Below are 21,894 nucleotides of genomic sequence, written 5' to 3' on the forward strand. Positions count from 1 at the left end.
TTCGAGTCAATCACAATCAGTCAATGTCATTGAAGATGTGTTCCCTGAACAATGAGCACTGAACTAAAAAATAAACACAACTGGTATTGTGCTTTGTAACATTTGGTGCAACAGGAGAGGAGACTTTTGTGGTCATGGCCCATGAAACAACTTTCTTAACCTGGCAATTATAGGACAGCAAGCCTATCAATAACCAAAAGGCCTCTCAATAACTTACCAACTTATAACTAACACTGTAAAATGCAAGCATTGGCTAATTGCCATTGTAAGGTTTATCACTCAGTGATGAAAACATACAGTGCCTTGCAAAAGTATTCGGCCCCCTTGAATCTTGCAACCTTTCGCCACATTTCAGGCTTCAAACATAAAGATATGAAATTTAATTTTTTTGTCAAGAATCAACAAGTGGGACACAATCGTGAAGTGGAACAACATTTATTGGATAATTTAAACTTTTTTAACAAATAAAAAACTGAAAAGTGGGGCGTGCAATATTATTCAAGGGGGGCCGAATACTTTTGCAAGGCACTGTACAGCCTCTAGAACAGTAACAAAACTTCGCATACTGGCAAAACAGGAGTCGAAACAAACGCACACATCCCAATCCACCGACACCGTGGCAAAAACATTATACAGTATATTATCGGGCCGATAAATAATGTTATTGGATTTATTGGGATGACGTCATAATTCCTATTATTGGACCGATAATTATTGAACCGATAATTATCGTGCACCTCTACTTATTTCTTTACATTATTCAAATTTTATGAAATCCTGTTTTTGTGGGTTTTATGAGTTGAAAGTCCAAAATAAGTGAAAATAAATATATCATGCAATGTCTGAATCTAGGTTTGACATTTTGTTTGGAGTTATGGAAACTAGTATGAAAACTTTTCAATGATAATCAACTTTTTTTTTTTTTTTTAAATGAGTATGTACTCTGAATGTTTTTGGTGTCTTCAACTCAGCTGTCATTTTATGTATCTCTTGGGCAATGAAATTATTGTAGTTGGATGACATTGAAAGCATTAAGTCAATGCGGTTTTGCTTAAGCAAAGATTGAACTCTATTAAACTCTTTGTAAGGGGTGTTATGTCGAATAGTCGTTGAAAGACAATAGTGGCGGCAAGAGTGTCAACACTATACGACTCCTACTCGTCAGGGGAGGATGTCTCTTGATCTTACTCATTATACTTTGTGTGGGGAATGTGCTCCCTCAATACTGTGACATTCATTTGTAGGCGTCGTGGCAATACAGTAGTGTAGTGAGTAGTGACTGTGAAAACCCTTGCTTTCAAGTAGAGGTGAGTTAGAAAGATGCTGTGCAAGCTCTTGTATATTTTCAGCCTGATCTATCCATGTCCTTGACACAATGTCGAAAGTAAAAATTATATTTTTTGGGGGTACTGTCTTTCATCCTTGCTCATGCTGTGTGAACAGAAGATATTGTAATTACTTTGATAACTTAAGGCAACAATATGTGGCATCCTGCCATCACACCCGCTGGTATGAGAAGAAGCTATTAAGCAGGTTAAAAGTGTTGTTTTTTTTTCATGATAGATACAGTGTGATATAAAAATGTAATTTTTTAATAAAATTAAATGTAAATATTAGGAATGCAACAGTTTGCGGTTCAAAGCCGAACCGTACGGTTCGCCCTGTACGGTTCAATACGCCTTTATGAACCGTGCCTTTTCGCTTTTGCAATTAATTTATTCCGAACGCTTGTTGAATGAATTGGTCGAGCTCTGCGTGCGACGTGAAGCACAGCTGTGGAGAAATTCCTGCCCCGCTGCAAGTAAATGTCCGATCGCTGTCAAGCACCTGTGTGATAGAAGCCGAGTAACGCCCTCTCTCGCTTACGAGCGAAGTGAAAGTGAAACAAGAAAGAAAACAAAAAGCTATGGCGAGCGGAGGAGTGGAGAGACCGAATTTTGAGGAAGCACTGGTTTCTTTCAAATCTGCGGTGTAGCAACGTTTCGGTTTCTCCGTGGACTACAATGCGGTGGGAGAGAGAATAGGAGGGAGAGAAAATATTGAAAAAAAAAAAAATCTGCACGCATTGCTCAGCGCTTGTTCCCTATGCTAATGGCAACACTTATAACATGACTCCGGCACCTCAGCCGGCATCACCCACAGATATCACTTTCTCAGAGCAGGACAACCCCGGAGATGACACCAGTGAAAACACACGGCGGGCTTCGTTAATTTATTTGCAACGCTTGACCCACATTACATTGTTCCCTCGCGGACATATTTCTCCAACACCGTATTCCCCGACATTCATGAAGAAGATGACGTCGCTAAAGCACATAGTTTCGCCGTGACCACTGATAGTTGGACGTCCCATGCTACAGAGTGCTACTACCTAACTGTGACGGTCCACTATAATTCATACTTGTCAAGTTATACGGTCTCGGCGTAATTTGTACAAGTGAGCACTGATTTTTAAATGTGTACGCCATACGTTACGTTCAAATGCTGTACGTTTTTTGTGCATTACGTTTTTTTTCCTCCGTTCGTTAACACGTTGGTTGAATTACGCGAGAAAAGTTAGAGGCACGGAGAGGGAAGAGTGTTTGTTCTGACGCTGTAGCAAACGCGATGCTAGGCTAGGTGGCTCCAATATTTCCTGACTGTAGCCGACAGCCTACAACCAACGCCTAGATATCTCATGCATATAGAACTACATGCGAAATGACAGACTCGGTAGCGTTAGTAAACAGCCGCCATTTTAGAGCAGTAAACTTCTCAGAAAGGCTCTGTTGTAGTGAACCAAGTAACTTTTTATCTAAAATACTCCTAAATCGGCAAAATCTTGACTTGAGTCTATCTTTAAATGATGAAACAGTTTTAAAATTTTCACATCAAAAGTAGACAGAAGGGAACTAATTCAAAAACGGGAGCAGTTTTATCAACTTTAACGGTTGATTCAGAACATTGAATGACCTCCATACATAGCAAAGGTTACTATGTTGTTGTTTTTTTTGTTGTTGAAAAAAATGAAAAAAAAAAAACATGAAAGGTAACACCAGTTACTTTGCCAAGTAACTTTTTTACTACTGTGTGTGTATTTCAGTAGTCAGTCACTAACTAGGCATTTTAACAGTCGAACATGTTTACATTTTAAGTGTTTATTTCATTTTCTTAAAAGCAAAATAAAGGCAGTTTAAAAAAAAAAAAAAAAGAAAAAAAAATGCAAAAAGCAAACCGAAATCGGACCGAAACCGTGATCCCAAAACCAAGGTTCAAACCGAACCGTGGGCTAACTGAACCGTTGCACCCCTAGTAAATATAAATTCCTTTATCTTCAATATTGCTAATTTGAATTTCCTTCACCGCTACTTACGTAATCCTGATTCTTTCCTTTATTAACATTGAGGTGTTGATGTTGATAAGGAAAACGGAAGCTCATTTAGCTTACAAAAAGAAATTTATTGAACAGAAATAGGAAGAGCCGAAACCATCCAGGGGAAGCGTTTTGTCAAGAATACATATTACTTTTTATGACAGCTACAACAGGGCTGGGTGAAGGAACATGTTTCAGGAAGCAGCTGATATCGCTCCTTTTTTTCTCTGTGCGTGTATGTTTTCATTCACTTTAGGGAAATAAACATTGGCACTTTATAATGCTGGATTCGCATATCATACTCACATGTACACGCACATTTATGTACACACGTACTTATGCATGCATCTACGAACTCTTAATTGAACCCTGGGAGTTGCAGTGTGAATTTAAGTCTTGCTGCTTTAGGATCAGCCGTCACCAGCTCAGCTTATCTTCGTCACTGAGTGCTGTATGAGTCAATTGCCTTCATTGATGCGCTCTAAATAAAACACTAAGATGTTATTATGCACATGACTCTCGGAAGATTTACACGACATTTATGACATTTACTCTACCAGAAGGATATAAGGGCCACAGTATTTTTTGGCTGCAGAGGCAACTATACCCATTTAAGTAATGATACGGGATAAATTCCAATCATTGAAAGCTATATAAAAATCCATCCAACCATCCATTTTCTGTACTGCTTATTCTCATCAGGGTCATGGGAGGGCTGGAACCCATCCCAGCAAACTTTGGGTGGGTGGCACGGTATCTACCCTTAACTGGCTGGAAGCTAGTTGCATGGGTGATTTTGAGTACTAGATTAATCTCCTGTGCAATTTTTTGGCGAATATGGTAGGGTATGGAAATACTCTGAGAAATCCCACACAAGCCCAGACAGAGCATGCAAACTCGCGCAGTGAGGCTTTAGGCCAGATTTCAACCAGCGACCTCTGCACTATGACTTCTATGTGCTAGCCACTTCTTACCACTGTGGCTCCAAATAAAAGTCAAAACTCTCCCAGTGTCTGTAAAATAATGACAGAAATAGAACTTCAAGCTGTTGCAGTTTCACAGATGGTCATTGCATGTCTGTAGCTATCTTATTAATGTAAGTGTGACAATTGCGCGCTTTTTGCCAACAGATTGAGGATGCTTCGGGTTGTTTGAATGACAGATATGAGGCTAAGGACATCTTACTTGCAGACTCCGACAGTATTGACGCTTTGTTACCTCTTCTGTAAGTATATTTGCACGCAATGCTGTATATTTTATGTGTTATTTCTCCACTATTTTGTGTATACTGTACAGATTTTTTTTAACTTTTGTATTTTTTTTTATCTTTCGAGCACACATAATTTTACTTCTCATAAACCTGCAGGGACCATTGATGGGAAAATGCCAGAGGTGCGTGGAAAGGTCAGCGGTGTGGTCGAGTTGACTTGCAGTGTTCGTCAATCCGACTCAGCTGATGTATCATCTGAATCACTGCACGTGGTTGAATGGGTGCGACAAGGACTCGACATCCCTGTGTTGATCAAATTTGGATCCTATCCGCCTCGTGTCCATCCACAATATGAAGGTGAGCCGTCGAAATCTGCCTTACTTGGTCTAATTCAGTGATAAATATTTCGTTGCAACAAACAAAATTTTGCAGAAAAAAAGCTGTTACAGAATAGTGTTGCCATGATTAACAATTTGTGGATTAATTTGGTAACCAGTTAGTCGTTGATAACTGTTTTGGTGGAGCTGTTTATTTAAACATTCTTCTAATCCTCTGTTTTAGCCTCTTAACAGTAAATATTCTGTTTTCTGTAGTCCTTGACAAAAGCAGACTGATTAATTTTTTTAATAATCAAAATACCGTATTTCCACACTATGAGGCGCACCGAATTACAAGGCACACCTTCAATGAATGGCTTTTAATGACTTTTTTCATAATTAAGGCATACCACTTCATAAGGCGCATAGAATAGACACTACAGTAGAGGCTGGGGTTACATTATGCATCCATTAGATGGAGGTGCGCTCCGATTTGCGTTGCGGCTCAATATTGATTCATATAAAAGAGGCACCATATTATAGGGCACATTTTCAGCTTTTGAGTTTAAGGATTTTAGGTGCGCCTTATAGTGCGGAAAATACGGTAAGTGTTTGAAAAGATCTGGTTTTGCTTTGGAACTTAATGCAGTTACATCATGTTTCAAGTTAAAATGTTAGAGTAATCTTACAACATATACAGCAGTGTTTTTCAACCTTTTCTGAGTCACGGCACGTTTTTACATTGGAAAAAATCTTGCGGCACACCAAAAACCAAAAATGTTCCAAAATTACTTTATGTACATCATTTTTCTATAAATAATTTCTCAATATTTATACTTACTCAGTGTGAAACTTGAGCCTGTGTAGATGAACACAAAGCCGATATCCTGGCAGGAATCTTCTTCAACAGCACTCGGTCACTCTCTGTTTTTATTATTATTATTATTATTTTTGATAGCAGTTAGGCTTGAAAAGCTCAGAGTTATCAGACATGGTGACTTTAGCCATGTCTTTAAACGCATCTGGGCCAAGCATCTCGCTGACAATGGCTTTGCAGGCAGCTAGTATTAATGTCTCTGCCATAGTTTGGGAATTTTTGGATTTAGCAACAAGTTCAGCAACAAGGTAACTTGTTTTGAGGGCTTTCTAATTTACCTTTGCAGTTTTTATCAAAAAAGTTGCCTGTTTCTCTGTGTTTTCACAAAGGCGGGCAAAATAGTCCATGAACTTGTTTTGAAGCAACGGAAGTTTTGTTTGGAGATGACGTTTAAACTTGGTTGGCACCATAGCGCTGTTGGATAGCTGCTTGTGTCGCCTTCAAGAACTGCTCGGATATCTAGCCATCAGCCACCTTGCTGTCCGCGACAATGTATTGGAATAAAACAGAGGGGGAGGATTGACGGTCATCACATATGGATAAGGTGGCTGATGGCTAAAAACACGAGCTGTTCTTGAACGCGACACGAGCAATACCTCGCTCATCTGCACACGACCGCAGCCTTCTACATATTCCTTCCTTCCTACTGCAAGTCCGCCCGGTGACGTTAAAAAACAAAAACAAACAAAAAACATGCGATATTGAATAATTTCTCGCTGCACACCTGACTGTCTCTCACGGCACACTAGTGTGCCATGGCATACTGGTTGAAAACCACTGATATTATGTATGAGATGATTAGTCGACTATTTAGCCAAAATCAATTGTACTTAGTCAACTATCAAAATAATCATTTATGGCAGTCATATTACAGATTTGCTATTGTACAATTTCTTGTGTTTTCAATGAAAAAACTGTGATACATACCTGTAATAGACTTCCTAAACAAAATACGCAACCACACCTTTTAAAAACAGCCTCTGTGGGAGCCACTATTATAAGGATCATACTTTTGTTGCATCATCATCTTTTGTACCTGCAGCCTTGAAAACAAAGAATGCCTTCTGGGGAAACGATTATCAATGTACTGAGAATACCTTTGTTTAGCTGCGGCAATCCTCTAAATTCACCTACAACGAACGGACAAAAGGAGAGCATGACTGGATGTTACCCATATGCCTTTGTAAGATTAGCTCCCTTTTCCACCCTGCTACCTGAATTGAAATTCTACTTAGCTCCAACATTAATTTTCCTTCGAGAGAGAGATGGAAAGGTTATTATGTTATATAAAAGTTAAATAAATAAATAAAATGAAATAAAACGTTTAAGCTAATATCGAGGAGATAGTTGAATAATTTATCAAAAGAAATACTAATGATATACCTGGGTACCAAGAAAGTTGACACTTATGAAAAAGACATTGTAACCCATATGAAACAGTACCTTGTGTTATTAATTAGCCTGTAGCAATTATTTTGTCAAATGGATCAAGAAAAGAAAATATTTTTGGATGGAGGTACTTCACAAGGACTTTCTTCACCCCAATTGCTCCTGATGCCGCTTGCTACCTGTTGTTTAGTGAAGGTCCATCATCTTTTAAATGACTACTAACATAAACCAGAATATACAGTATATATACCTTGTCTTTTAACATGTAGACCTTTTTGCCATTATGATCTAAATCATTTTAATTAGATTCCTCAAGCCTTTTAGATATGGTGAAATATATTCAAATGTATATCCATGCAGGGTTTTCAATTTATGAGCATTGTTTAGCGTGAGAGTGTTTGGTTTAGAAGAAAAAAAAAACCCAAAGCAATCAGTCCATCATTACATACATTTCTTTTCGTAGTACTTTGCAAATTTGGTTTTGGATAACCATTAATCCACTAGCTAACAACATTTTACAATGCCCCTAAGGCTTCAGTCAACACTAATTGATTCATATCTAGGGTTAGGGTTAGTTAGTTTTTATCTCCAACGAGGTACAAGGATGCCCACTCTCACCCTTGCTATTTGCATTATTTGTCGAACTATTGGCAATTAAAATATGCCAAAAGGTTAGGATCAGCTTTTTATCAAAACATAAAATTAATCTGTTTACTGACGATATACTATATACCAGGGGTTTTCAACCCAGTCCTCAAGGCACACTGTGGGTCCTGGTTTTTGTTCCAGCCGATCCAGCAGAGACAGTTGAACCAATGAGGCTTCTGCTAAAACAAGCCACACCTGACTGCAATCAACTGATTGCACTTGTAAAACACCAGATTGGGGAAAAAGTGTTGTCATCTTGTTTGGTAAGAATGAAATCCTGCACCCACAGTGTGCCTTAGTGGAATAGGTTGGGAACCCCTGCTATATACTACTTACAAGAACCTAAATCTTCACTCCAAGAAGTTTTTAACCTCATTAAGAAATTTCCACAAATCTCTGACCATGCTATCAATTGGTTAAAATCAAAAATACTACCCTTGAAAACATTTTTATGGAATCCTGTATATCAGATTTTGAATCACCCTCATTCCATCTGAGAATACAACGTATCTTTGTATTAACATTTCATCAAAAATGACAGAATTAATCCAGTTAAATCCCTCATCAATTTAATCTGATTTTTGGGGCAGATAGCTACAGTTAAAATGAAAATACAGTGGTACCTCTACATACGAAGTTAATTCGTTCCAGGACCTTGTTTGTAAGTCGAAATGCGTCTAATACGGCAGTCATATTTTGTGTGGTGTACCTGAACGCACCGCGGGGCTGACAGCAAAGTGAGAGTGCAGTTGAGATATTCCTTTCACTTTTAACGTCCTATTGTTGTGGGCTGTTGGCGTGTTTTTTTGCTCATGTTCTGAAATAAATGATTAAAAACCTGACGGAGCTGGCGATCTCTTTGGCGATGGTTGTCACCTTTACTTACAAAGACTGGCAAACGGAGGTCGGAGGAGTATTGTCAAACAGTTCATGGACGCGCACCCCACGCCATATTTTTCCATTGGTAAGCCTCACGTTAGTTCTTTTTTCGCCACCTGCTTTAACATTCTTGGAACTCATGTTGATTTCTCTCATAAGAAAATCCGCCGTGTATGTGTGTCTTGCGGGAAAACGATGAAATTGCGACGCTGTCATATATTATCTGTCATCATAAATTATCGTATTTCGAGCATTTCGTCGGATGTAGAAACAAATGGCGAGTCAAAATTTACGTTGGATGTTGAAAAGATCGTGTGTCGAAGCGATCGTATGTCGAGGTACCACTGTATAACCATAAATATATTATTTGTTTCCAATGATACCTCAACATTTAGATTCAGATGCCACTAAATTCTATTTCATTTTTAAGAAATAAAGAATTAGCCCCACCAACTTGCAGAAAAATTAATCACAAGGGGGGCTTGGCGCTCTTAATGTCCAACATTATAATAAACCAAATACAGTACCTCATTAAGTGGTTTCACCCTTATGTAGCACAACAATCATGGTTGGAATGAGAACAGATTGACTGTAACAATGTAAAACTGTCAACCCTCCCATTCATCAGCTCCAATATGAAATGGCATCGCTGCTTCATAAATCCATGATTGCATCCACTTCAAAAGCTTGGTGTACAAAAAGATGGAAATCACTCAATCACGTCTAGCACCATACACAGTAAATTTTCTCCAATCTGGTTTAATCCAGACTTTGAAATTAAAAGAATGTCGTTGAAACAAGAATAAACCAATTACCGTATTTTTCGGACTATAAGTCGCACCCGAGTATAACTCGCACCAGCCATAAAATGCTCAATGAAGAGGAAAAAAACATATATAAGTCGCACCGGAGTATAAGTCGCATTTTTGGTGGAAATTTACTGGATAAAATCCAACACATAGAACAGATATGTCATTTTGAAAGGCAATTTAAAATAAAAATACAATAGAGAACAACATGTTAATGTTAACAACATGAATAAGTGTACAGTATGATAATGTTACATGATGCATGAGCAACTAAAATGCGAACATGGCCAGTATGTTAATGTAACATAGCTATTAAGAGTTATTCAGATTACTATAGCATAAAGAACATTCTAACAAGTTTAACAAACCATCAGTGTCACTCCAAAACACCAAAATAACATGTGAAATGATATAATAATGTGTTAATAATTTCACACATAAGTCGCACCCCCAGCCAAACTATGAAGAAAAAACTGCAATTTATGAAAAATACGGTACAACCTCTGTTAAAAACAAAAACAATACAATTATGACATCAAGACATTGGAAGATTTGCGATCTAGGTTCCGCCCCCTTTGCTCCTTTACCTTTAGTGGTCGTCTGAGGGGTAGGGCCTGGTCGGTTGGAGCTTCTAACTGTAAATATCTGACACTGCGGACAGTTTCATTCTCATTTAGTGTCCTCAGGAGGGCTGGGATGGTAGTCTACTTCATTACACATTGCTAACACTGCTTGCACTTTCACCTTAGCCTGTCACACTTCTGACGTCTCTTCCCTGTTATTGTCCTACAGTTGCTCGGTTCCTCACATACTGCCTTCTGGTAAAAGTAGTCACTTCGAGAATGCAACTCTACTTACATTAGGTAGCACATGTATTCAATCATGTTTTTTGTATCAATGATCCTTCTGTTCGTTCTCTCTCTCTGTCCCCCAATACCTTTTTTGTCCATCTGTATTCACCAAGTAAATAATATATTATAAACAACCAGTATGGGAGTACACAAAACTCCCATATGGCACATTAAAATTGTTTCAGCCTCTAAAAACGCTCAGATTTGCCATTCACTGTGTCTAAGCAGATGAACAGGACAGGTAAAAAATACAAAAAAGTAAATATTGGGGTTGTTCCAATCATGTTTTTTTGCTCTCGATCGTTTTAGTTTGAGTATCTGCCGATCCCGATATTTCTCGATCCGATTGCTTTTTTTTGCTCCCGATTCAATTCCAGTCATTCCCGAAAATTTTCCCGATCATATACATTTTGGCAATGCATTAAGAAAAAAATGAATAAAACTCAGACGAATATATACATTCAACATACTGTACATGAGTACTGTATTTGTTTATTATGACAATAAATCCTCAAGATGGCATTTACATTATTAACATTCTTTCTGTGAGAGAGATCCACGGATAGAAAGACTTGTGACTTTGTATATTGTGACTAAATATTGCCATCTAGTGTATTTGTTGAGCTTTCAGTAAATGATACTGTGGCCATCCCAAATGCATGATGGGAAGTGGAACCATGACTGTGCGTCGTGCTACCAATTGATATATCTTCTCTGCGTTGGGGAATAACTTAATGTGTTAAGACAAAGATAAATTGCCACCTTGCTTCCCATGTTATTTCTAATCATAGGAAGAGGGATTGTAAGGCTTTAGCCAATTAAAAAAAATGCTCCTAAGGCTGCCAAGATTCACTCTACTCATTTTGCGCTGTCTTTTATCTCTTTTTAAAGGTAAAACGGCGTCATTACAGATTTGAGCGCGACAATGAGTGAGAGGGTCGTGCAGCGCATACATTAATAGCGTTAAATATTTTAACGTGACACATTTTTTGATAAATTAATTGCCGCCGTTACCGGGATAAATTTGATAACCCTACCTTAAGCCTAAACTAAAGACTCTGGATGAGTGTAACATATTATGTCTGTAACGTCAAATACAATTAGAAAACGATTTAATTAAAATATACTATATATATGTATTAAAAAAAGGCACGGCCGATATTTTTTTGCCGATTCTGACACTTTGAAAATGACGTGATTGGACCCGATCGATCGGGACATCTCTAGTAAATATGGTATTTAAATGGTAAATATTATTTACATATCTTCCATTAATGTAGTGTTCCTGTTGTAGAATCTATCGGCTGCAAAAAGACACCCTCAACAACAGCAAAAAAATATGATGTGATATTAGGTATTTATTTTGCTTCTATCATCAAGTTCTAGCTGTCTTCCTAAGTGTCTTTGTGGCATTCCCTTGGGTCTGCAGACTTATTGTTTTGCATCAACACATATGCAACCAATGTTTTCCATCCTTGTGATGCACCATGCTGGTGCGACTTTATAATATTCACACTGTCAACACCTTTGAGGAAAGGAAGAGAAATAATTTGGTGGCACATTTAAATGTCAAATTTAGATTCTCCAGAGATAATATAGGGATGACATTCCTTAACAACGCTGGTGTAGTTTTGTAGATGTTATAAATACAATGTAATAAACAGCTCAAGTGAAAAAAAACAGTAATCTGGTGTTACTGTTGTGGAATCTTTCAATGTGCTGCAAAAAAGGCACCACCAACAGCAGCAAAAACATGATATTAATGTGACTCTAGTTTTTTATTTTTTTTATTCTGTCATCACGTTCTAGCTTTGTCTTCCTAAGTGTCTTCGTGGCATTCCCTTGGGTCTGCAGACTTATTGCTTTGTATGTCACTGCTGCTCAACACATATGGAACCAATGTTTTCCATCCTTGTGATAAGATTGAAATATTTTCCTTGCTGGTGCAACTTAATTATGTTCACACTGTCAACACCTTTGAGGAAATGACGAGAAAGCATTCGGTGGCACATTTAAATGTCATATTGAAATTCCCCAGAGGTAATATAGGGATGAGTCAAAATGGCATTCCTTCACCAACGATGGTGTAATTGGTATATGTTATAAACACAATGTAATAAAAAAAAAAAAAAAAAAATATATATATATATATATTAACAAGACTGTATTCAGAATTATTCTTATTCCGAGATACTACATTAGCATTACTATAAATCAAAACAAATTGAACTCTAGGTAATAGCCACAGCAAGCAGCGCTACACTCGGGCGTTTTTATGTTTGCCCAAGGATCAACTCCTCTCCCATTTGAGTGCTGTGCTCTGCCTTCATTGTACCTTACCAGGAAATATGACATGCCCCTTTACATAGCAATAAAAACAATGAACTTTTATGAATTGCCCTGTATGGATGTGGAGCAGAATTTAATTCTAGCCAAGACCAATCAAGCCCAGTCGCCCTTTTGTGTGTCAATCTGAAATAGATCCTTCAATGCGCTCTGAGATCACGTTTTATAAAAGTACCTTACTGTGTCAGATAAAGCAGGGAAACATGCTGTTATTCATTTCTTTGGCCTTTGTCCTGTAATTTACGTTGTAATGTTTGTCTAGAGCTGCACTGGCTGTAAATCTTCCACCGCAGGAAAGAAAAAAAAGAAAACACAAACTGTAAACTTATCTCCCTCTGCTCCGGTGACAAAAACTACTCTTCTGTAGCCTTACAAAAGCTTTGAAAGAGGTTCTTTGTAATCTTCTGCTTCACATAGCTACTTAGCTGTGGGAGTAACCGATGCATCATGGGAAACAAGTGTTTTAAAGAACAATACGTTTCGATTTCACCTCCTCAGGTCATGTACTCAAGTGTTGTAAAAGTTTTGTCTCGGGATCCACATTTCAACTGTTGTTTCCCTGTTGTCAGCCGGATGAATAACTAAATAGGCAGTGTAGATCAGAGCAGTAGCTAATTACTGTATGCCTTTTATTAATGTAATGTATTAAACCTATGAGAACCCACGGTGACACCAGTGTCACAAACACTTTGAACACCCCAGTCTCTTGCCTTTGATGCTATACGTCTGACTTTAACTCATTAAAACTCTATGCGAAACATCCTGCTGTGAAGACCATGTCATGGTCATGCTACTTTGACAGGAAGTCATCCCTCCAAAATGGTGGCTTTGCTATTGCGCTAAAGTAACACCCATGAAGTGATTACAGTCAAATTAAATATCTATGGACTAGTACTAGGTTCGACTACTGAAGCAGTAATGACATAAACCAAATAAATGACACAAATAAGGCATGGTTTTTAAATGCCGGCCTATTTTTATATAAAAACAAACACATAAGAGACATACAGTTATCATAAAAATTTGAAAAAATACAAATTTCACAAAAGGAAATTTGTTCCCTTATTAGTAATGTCTAAATTTCTCTTTCTACTTTTGCTATCTTTTAAACAGTTAGTTTTGATTATATGTAGGATCTATTTATCAACCGGGTTATTTTTGTTTTTTCAGATTTCTAATTTTTCTTTTTAATCAATTGATTTCTTCAATTCCCTCAATTTTATAGTCGTTTGGGTTCTATTTTGAGTTTCGATATTCAATTTTCCCATCAAATGTTTAGCTTTTTTTGATCAACAATATTTTAAGCCAACAATGTATTCTTTAAAGGTTGTCTTTATCAAAGGAATCTTAATTTTTTGAGACTATGTTAACCTGGGTTACACTAAATTCAAGGACGCAGCCAATATCAAAAAGCTGTTTTTTGATGCTACAGGTCATTTCAAACTAAGCCTGAACGATATATCGTTTAAACATCGCCATCGCGATGTGCACGTGCGCGATAGTCCCATCGCAAGCATGTGCGATAGTATTTTTTTTTTTTTTTTTAATCCATAAACACCTTGCTTTCTCCTCTGCGCACAGCCTTACACCCTCCCTCTCCCAGCCCTTTGTTCCTCTCAGTCACTGCGGCACTTGCTTATTAAAGTTAACTATGATTCTTGTTAAAAAATGATTTGGTTGGACAGTTATGTTTAAAACTGATCATAATTTTGATATATGAAGTGCTTAAACATTTTATATACATTTTTTAAATCACTATGGGGGGAAAAAGTGAGAAAAAACATGTCTTATATGCATCTCTTTCCAATGCTAAATCTGAATAAATACATTGAGCACAAAAAACACACACACAAAAAAAAAAAAATTGGGGGGATGCTCTACTTCGCGGTTTTTCACTTATCGCGGCGGGTTCTGGTCCCCATTAATCGCGAAAAATGAGGGATCACTGTACACTATGGTGATGGTGAGTCATCCAAAGTCTTTCCAAACAACTATTCAAGTCATCAAGTGAAAATTTCTTCAAATATATATATATATGTTTTTTAATATCGCAATATAATATCGCAATATATCGCAAACCCCCAAAAAATCGCAACAATAGTTTTTTCCAATATCGTTCAGGCCTATTTCAAACTCATTTGACAGTTCCAACGGTTTGATAACATGTCCTATGTTACACTCAACCTGGTCTCAACAATTTTAATGTTAACAAGCACTAAAAACTCTTATGTTTACGTATAGTCAAATAAAGATAATGTTTACCACTAAAGCCCACTGTAGCAAATATGTGATAATTCAGATCTTTGCTATGAAAAATAGTTACTCTTAAAACAAAAACATCAGAAATGTGTTTTATGTGGTCAACTTGGTCTGTTGTATACTTTACATAAATATCCTTTCAGGAAAAATAAGTATTTTCTAGCAAAACCCCAAAAGATATTGAATGTATTTGTTTTAATACAGTTGTAAAAAAGAGGATTAGTATCAGCTGTGTGAACAGGACCGTGTCTCTTCTACAGCTCTCTAAATACAGCTGTATACCAGTGTTTTTAGTGAGCTTTTCTTGCTTAAATCCCAGCTTGAACAGACTGTGTACAGATAAGATAACATTTTGCACAGAGAGAACATAGGTCATATGCTTCCTCACTGACATGGACACACAGGAATATATGCACTGGGATTACTCATGTTTATTCCAGCCCCAATCTGTAGTTGTCTTGCCACATAATCACGTTGTAGTTTAGCAGAGAATTATAAAAAGAGCTGAAACCTCTTTGTAGCGCAGACATCTAACAATTGCAGAAGAAAAATAAAACAGTCTATCTATTTCAATATTAATTAAAAGTCGAGTGTTGCATAGTGTTGTTAAATGTTTAATTTTCCTACTCAACAAATTAATGTTAAATCTTTTTTTTTTTTTTAACTCAAAAACCGTTGTTATAGTTCATCGTGTCTGTTTTGGGTCAACAGTCAAGGTATTGAAAAAAGAAACACTTGGTTTGAAAGAGTTTGAAAAATAAATTCTTTAGAATGAGGGCCCTTGAGTGCGCATTCATGAATTCACCTGAAAGAAGGCAGTGTTTTGAACTAGTCAGATAATTGAATAGAGCCAGTGAGCAGGAGGGGGATGCGCAGACAAGGAGGCAATAGATGGAAGAGAAGGTGTGACTGCTTCAGTCACTGTGTGCTTTGAGGGGTCTGGCTGAAATTAAATGATTCTTTGTTTAAGACTTTATATGTGCTGTACAGACACAAACTGTTGAAAAAGTGCCATTGTACATTTAATCGTACTATTTGGATCTCCATTGGACCAGAACTAAAAGTCTGTAATCAGACTATTCGGGGCAAGCTTTTATATTACTTTTTGGCCAGGCAAGACTCATAACAAATGTGATATTAACCCCTAGACACAAAAGTGAGCTCCAAACCTCAGAGCTTGTTTTCTGTGAGTTTGTGCGAATTTGGAAAGGTTGTTTGTCCATACCAGGAGTGGGCAAACGGGTCTTCAAAGAACTGTGGGAGCAGGTTTTTGTACGAACCGATCCAGTACAGACATTTTAACCAATGAGATGTCTGCTGAAACAAGCAGTATCTGACTGTAATCAACTGATTACTCTTGTTAGACACTGAATTTGTGAAAATGTTCTTGATCAGTTGGAATAAAAACCTGCACCCACTGTTGCCCTTTATAGGATAGTTTTCCCACCCCTGGTTCCAGGCTCCAGCACCCTCAAGACCCTCGTGAGGATAAGCGTTTCTGTGTGGGAGCAGGTTTTTGTATGAACCGATCCGGTACAGACATTTTAACCAATGAGATGTCTGCTGAAACAAGCAGTATCTGACTGTAATCAACTGATTACTCTTGTAAGACACTGAATTGCTGAAAATGTTCTTGATCAGTTGGAATAAAAACCTGCACCCACTGTTGTCCTTTATAGAATAGTTTTCCCACCCCTGGTTTCAGGCTCCAGCACCCCCACGACCCTCGTGAGGATAAGCGGTCCTGAAGGTGATGGATTTATGATAAAGTGGGAATTACTTTTCACACGACTATTTTTTTGTAGCAATATTGGTAAGATTGTTGTCTTGGACGTGTTTTGCATTTTGAGTTACTGTGCGTACTTTGAGAGGTTACTACTGTAGAGAATTTTTGTTATTTGATGATTTATGGGTGCTATTATGCTTAGCCAGACAAAAATGTTACATCGGGAGCGCTGTGTTGAGCTGCTGGGTTTCCCCCACTGGTTTTTGTTTATGTTAATAAAGTCTCCGATAAAAAGCCATCAGACACGCCTATGTGTTTTTATACACTAAGCCACCTCCCCAAAGGAAAAACCGGACGTAGGAGCGACGACAAACGAGCCACAGAAATCGCCGGTCCACTCCCGATTACGGTTCGGAGTTTAGTGGCGACGGCCACCAGCAATCAGAAAGCCGGTTAGAAACATACACGCGATCGCAGAAAGGGGGGAAATAACAAGGGTCCGTGACAAGAGGTCAACGGGGATCAAATAACACTAAACTAAGCGGTGGTCAGAGAGCCAGTAAGATAACAAAAAATGAACACACTCGATACCTGCACAAGGTAGAGAAATCACAAAACAAATAACAGCTGACGAACAAGCTAGCACATACAAGGAGCCTCGAAAGTACAAGCGTCAAATGCAGGTCAGCAAGTTAATATCTCGGCACCCTTGCCTGGGTTGTCTGTGTTTAAATACGCAGCTAATGAGCATTGGAAGCACTTGGGTCCAGGGAAACACCGGCCACACTCTGAAATGAGATAATTGAGCAGCCGAATGTGACATTATCTCTTTGGTCTGTTTTTTTACCCACTACAATAGTTTCAAAATATAATCAACTATATCGTTGTTAAAATACATCCTGTGTTTTTTTGTTACCCTACTTCATTTTCAGTTGACTTCACATTTAAATCTTTCATAATTATAGTTTTGTTTTTTTTTTTGTAAATGGTGACGTTACTGCTATGTGCACTATGTTCTTACTGATACCACCACAGTACTTCCATTTCCTTGTATCAGACAGCCCTCAGTAATGGTTGTTGACTCAACCTAACCTTTCCACTGCCATGCTATGGTGACCCATTTACCACATGGGAATAATAAACATGAAAGGAAAGTCAACGCCCATGTGCCAAAGGTTGAATTTTGAAATCATGTGTCTGATGATCATGAAAGAGTATTGTGCCCTATTTTACCTCCCTCCCCCCTTCGATTCCTTGTGGATTCAGTTTCTATTGGCAGCTTGGAAAAGTAAATAGTGTGGGCTATCCCTAATAACATACATACTTTAACTTCTTCCTTTTCTCTAACTTTCACAACCATGTTTTCATGCTAATTTTTGTCCAACTAAAACATAAGTAAGGCTAAATAAGTATTGTCCAACATGCTTGAAGGCAAAAGAAATGCATACAATTCGGACAAGCTGTGTGTGTTGCTGCACAGCAACAAAATGAAAGAAAGCACTTAAATGTTTTGAGCGAACCTATCAAGGGAGACATCACCTGGCAACCATGGCATCAGATATCCGCGTGCGTGTGCATCTATTGTTGTTGTGTTTTTGCACGAATGTGTGTGTGTCTGTATTGTGTCAGTTTTAGGCGGTGTCTCATCTGAAAGTAGTGTTTCATCACAAACAAAAATTTGACAGTTTGACAGATCTTGGAACATGAATGTTCCATGCTGTCCCATGCTCTCTGCTGTTTACCTGCACTTGTGTCTCCGCAGGGCGAGTGTCTCTGGTGGGCATCACCACTCTAAAGTTGGAGGGTTTGCAGCTTGATGACCAGGGCCCCTATGAGTGTCGAATCCTTTCATTAGATAAACCCACAGCGGAGAGTCGTAACGGCACCTGGATTATGCTCTCAGTCACTGGTGAGGCTTTTTGTAGTTCTTGTTTTAATAGCTGCGTAATAGCAGTTGTCATTCATATTAGGGCTGGGCGATATGGCCTTAAGTACGTATCACGGTAAATTGGGCAGATTTACTTCGATAACGATAAATTCGCCCAAGCGGACTGTTATATAATTTACAAATCTGAATCAATGCATGAAATACAAATCAAAGTTTCTCGTTGATTTATTTACCAGCTTTCAATTTCAATCTAAACATCAAGTATATAAAAAAATCTTGTAAACAATAAGAATTCAAGTAGTGTATGAACATTTATAACAGCTTGTAAGACTTGAACAATGTATGTTATAAAAATCAATACGACGACTGTGCAAACATGTTATTGTAACACAAATTACAGCTTGAACAGTACACTTCAAACAACTTATTGTTAATGGCAGCTTGGACATAATTACTCAACACAAGTGTTTACTTCAAGGTTTCAGGTATTTTTTTTACCAGAGCCTTTTTTTTAATACAAGCACGCACACACATGCACCCCCCATGCAGACACACACACATTAAAGCTATATCGCTCTTATGCCAATGAAACATTTAAGATTTTATGATGGCAGTAATGAGACAGAATAACAGAAGGACAAAATAAAGCAAGCACATACAGAAAAATAGCTGTGGCCGTTAAACGGTCACTGTTGGATTATGATTTATGATGAATGCTTTACCATCATAAAAGATATCAAAGAAATCACACACAAACAGATACAAAATAACGCGACATACTAATTGCTAGATGCAGTAAGTACACAATCCACTCATTAAGTTCAGCCGTTTCGACAATGTTAGAGCCACTATCCAACTCCATCACGTTCATTTGTAGCTGCTGTTAGCCGCTAGCGTTAGCCTGTGGCCTGGCGACCAGTAGAAAGCACTGAAAACACACGCTCCTGAATTGGTGAGAACCAGGGTGAAAGCCCGTCTCAAGGCCGCCAAGAGTCTACTTAATGTCGGGTGAAAGTTTGGCGAAGCTCTCTTAAGCCCGACTCCATCACGTTTGCTTGTAGCGTTGGCTGCTAGCGTTTGACCTCTGTTTGTTTTGAGTTCCTGATAATCACGTGACTCCACATGTAAGCACACTGACCGCTTTCTTAAAGGGGAATGAACATCGCCGAACAACACAGTCAATGCGGGATAAAAAGACTATATTTTCTTGTTTTATTAAATTACCGAATTTACAGACATGGTCAAAATTACATAGATCATCGTGAAGATTTTTGGTAACGGTAAATTTGCGGTGTACCGCCCGGCTGTAATTCATATACACTTTTTGTAGTGGGATTCACGTCTTCATGCTACTTGTTGTAAATAGCATAGCATTAGAATTAGTATTGCAGTATTTTTGAGCTATACTTTATTTTTTACAGTGAACAGACTTGTTTCTTACACATACATGTATCGTATTTTTCGGACTATAAGTCGCAGTTTTTTTTCATAGTTTGGCAGAGGGTGCGTCTTGTACTCTGGAGCGACTTATGTGTGATTATTTACGGTCACGTCGGCCCGACTTCTCTCTCGCTAACTTTTATAAAAATAAATATATATTCATATATTTGCACTAAAACGATGTATGGATGTTAAATAAAATAAATAATTTGGATAAAACAGAGAAGGCGCTGTGCATGCCTGCAACGCACTAGCTCTCTTTTCAATCTTCTCCTCCCGCCTCCTGGCGCCTTCCACGAGCGTCCTGCTATACAGGGTAATTGAAAAGAAAACAACTGCGGTAGGAGTGGGATAGGGAAAGGATTCAAATTGATTGTTGAAGATACCTGTGTCGGCTTCGCTGAATGTAAACAAATGTGGCGCTTTGGTCTCATAAAAGAAATATATTTAACAAACTTTTCCACCGTTATGTCGTTGTGTAAATGCATTTATAATCATCATAAAAATATATAGACTATTTAAACATTGAGAAAACTTGCGTTTTTTTTCCTGCCAACTCGAGGAGATTAAAATAAATGTCAAATCCACTATCCGCCTGTTAGAACAGACACGCAAATATAAAAGATATAAATGTTTTTTTGAATATCCATCTTACAGTCTTGTTTAACTGGGAGAATTTGTTACAAAAGACAGGCTTTAATTTGTTATCATTATGCATATATGCACCGGCATCATCACAAACGTGATCACACAAAACGCAACCACGCATCGCATACCCGCATTTCCTCCTTCTCCTCCTCTGTATAGTCCGAAAAATACGGTACATAAAAAAATTACACAAAAACTACACTGTATAATTTGAGAAAATATTATATCGCTATATTTAAATATGGATTTAGAAATGAAATACAGAGTGACCCAAAAAAAAAAATCTATCATTTCTTGATTTATATTTGGAATAAAAAAAGACTGTAGCTACATTCACTGTATTTTATTTTTTTCAGACGATCATACATCGTATTAAAAATAGAATAGTTTTACCTGCAGTCTCTTTTTATTCTGGAAAAAAACGAAAAAAGTGATGGCTCTACAAATTTGAGGCGTTTTTTTGGGGGGGGGGTCACCCTGTATAGATTTGTATCTTTCACCTGAATTTTGTTATTTTTCTAAGTTTATTTATGCGCATATTTGCCAGACAGTTCCACAGATGTGTAGTGTCTGAGTGACAGGTGAGAGATGAAAATGATTATATTCCCTGAAGGTATGCTCTTCACTTCCTATTGTTTGCACCTCATGAGATTTGATTGCCCTGACAGTAAAGAAGAGAGATCTGGAAGGTACTATTGGTTAAAAGAATTGTGTCATATGAAACTAAACTGTTTAATAATGGAATTTGTACATCTTGTAATTTAAGAACGTTGCTGAATCAGAAAAAGGGCATTTTTGAAGATAAAAAAATGTGGTAAATGAAGTTGGTTTCCAATTAAAAAAAACTAAACTGCAAGCTGACATAGGCCTACACAGTACGATGAATATACTGTACATGTACAGTTGTGGTCAAAAGTTTACATACACTTGTGAAGAACATAATGTCATGGCTCTCTTGAGTTTCCAGTTATTTCTACAACTCTGATTTTTCTCCGATAGAGTGATTGGAACAGATACTTCTTTGTCACAAAAAACATTCATGAAGTTTGGTTCTTTTATGACTTTATTATGGGTTGACAGAAAAAGTGATCAAATCTGCTGGGTCAAAAATATACATACAGCAACACGAATTAGCAATTTCTTGTGAGTGATTATTGACTTGAACAATCATTGACTTGAACAAGTCAGGAAAGTCACTTGGAGCCATTTCAAAGCAGCTGCAGGTCCCAAGAGCAACAGTGCAAACAATTGTTTG

General features: G+C 37.7%; 1 protein-coding gene across 2 annotated transcripts in view; it reads left to right on the plus strand.

Annotated features, from left to right (window-relative positions):
• The window catches only part of LOC130905487 (protein turtle homolog A-like), a 105,165-nt gene that overhangs the window by 21,959 nt on the left and 61,312 nt on the right, over positions 1-21,894 (plus strand). For both annotated transcript variants that reach the window (XM_057818952.1, XM_057818953.1), the window contains exons 2-4: positions 4,483-4,577; positions 4,719-4,919; positions 18,426-18,572. In XM_057818952.1, the coding sequence (XP_057674935.1) occupies positions 4,508-4,577; positions 4,719-4,919; positions 18,426-18,572 (418 nt within the window). In that variant the 5' untranslated portion in view covers positions 4,483-4,507. The remainder of the gene's footprint in view (positions 1-4,482; positions 4,578-4,718; positions 4,920-18,425; positions 18,573-21,894) is intronic.

This window comes from Corythoichthys intestinalis, chromosome 17 (genome assembly GCF_030265065.1).
Source record: "Corythoichthys intestinalis isolate RoL2023-P3 chromosome 17, ASM3026506v1, whole genome shotgun sequence".
NCBI classification, from domain to species: Eukaryota; Metazoa; Chordata; class Actinopteri; order Syngnathiformes; family Syngnathidae; genus Corythoichthys; species Corythoichthys intestinalis.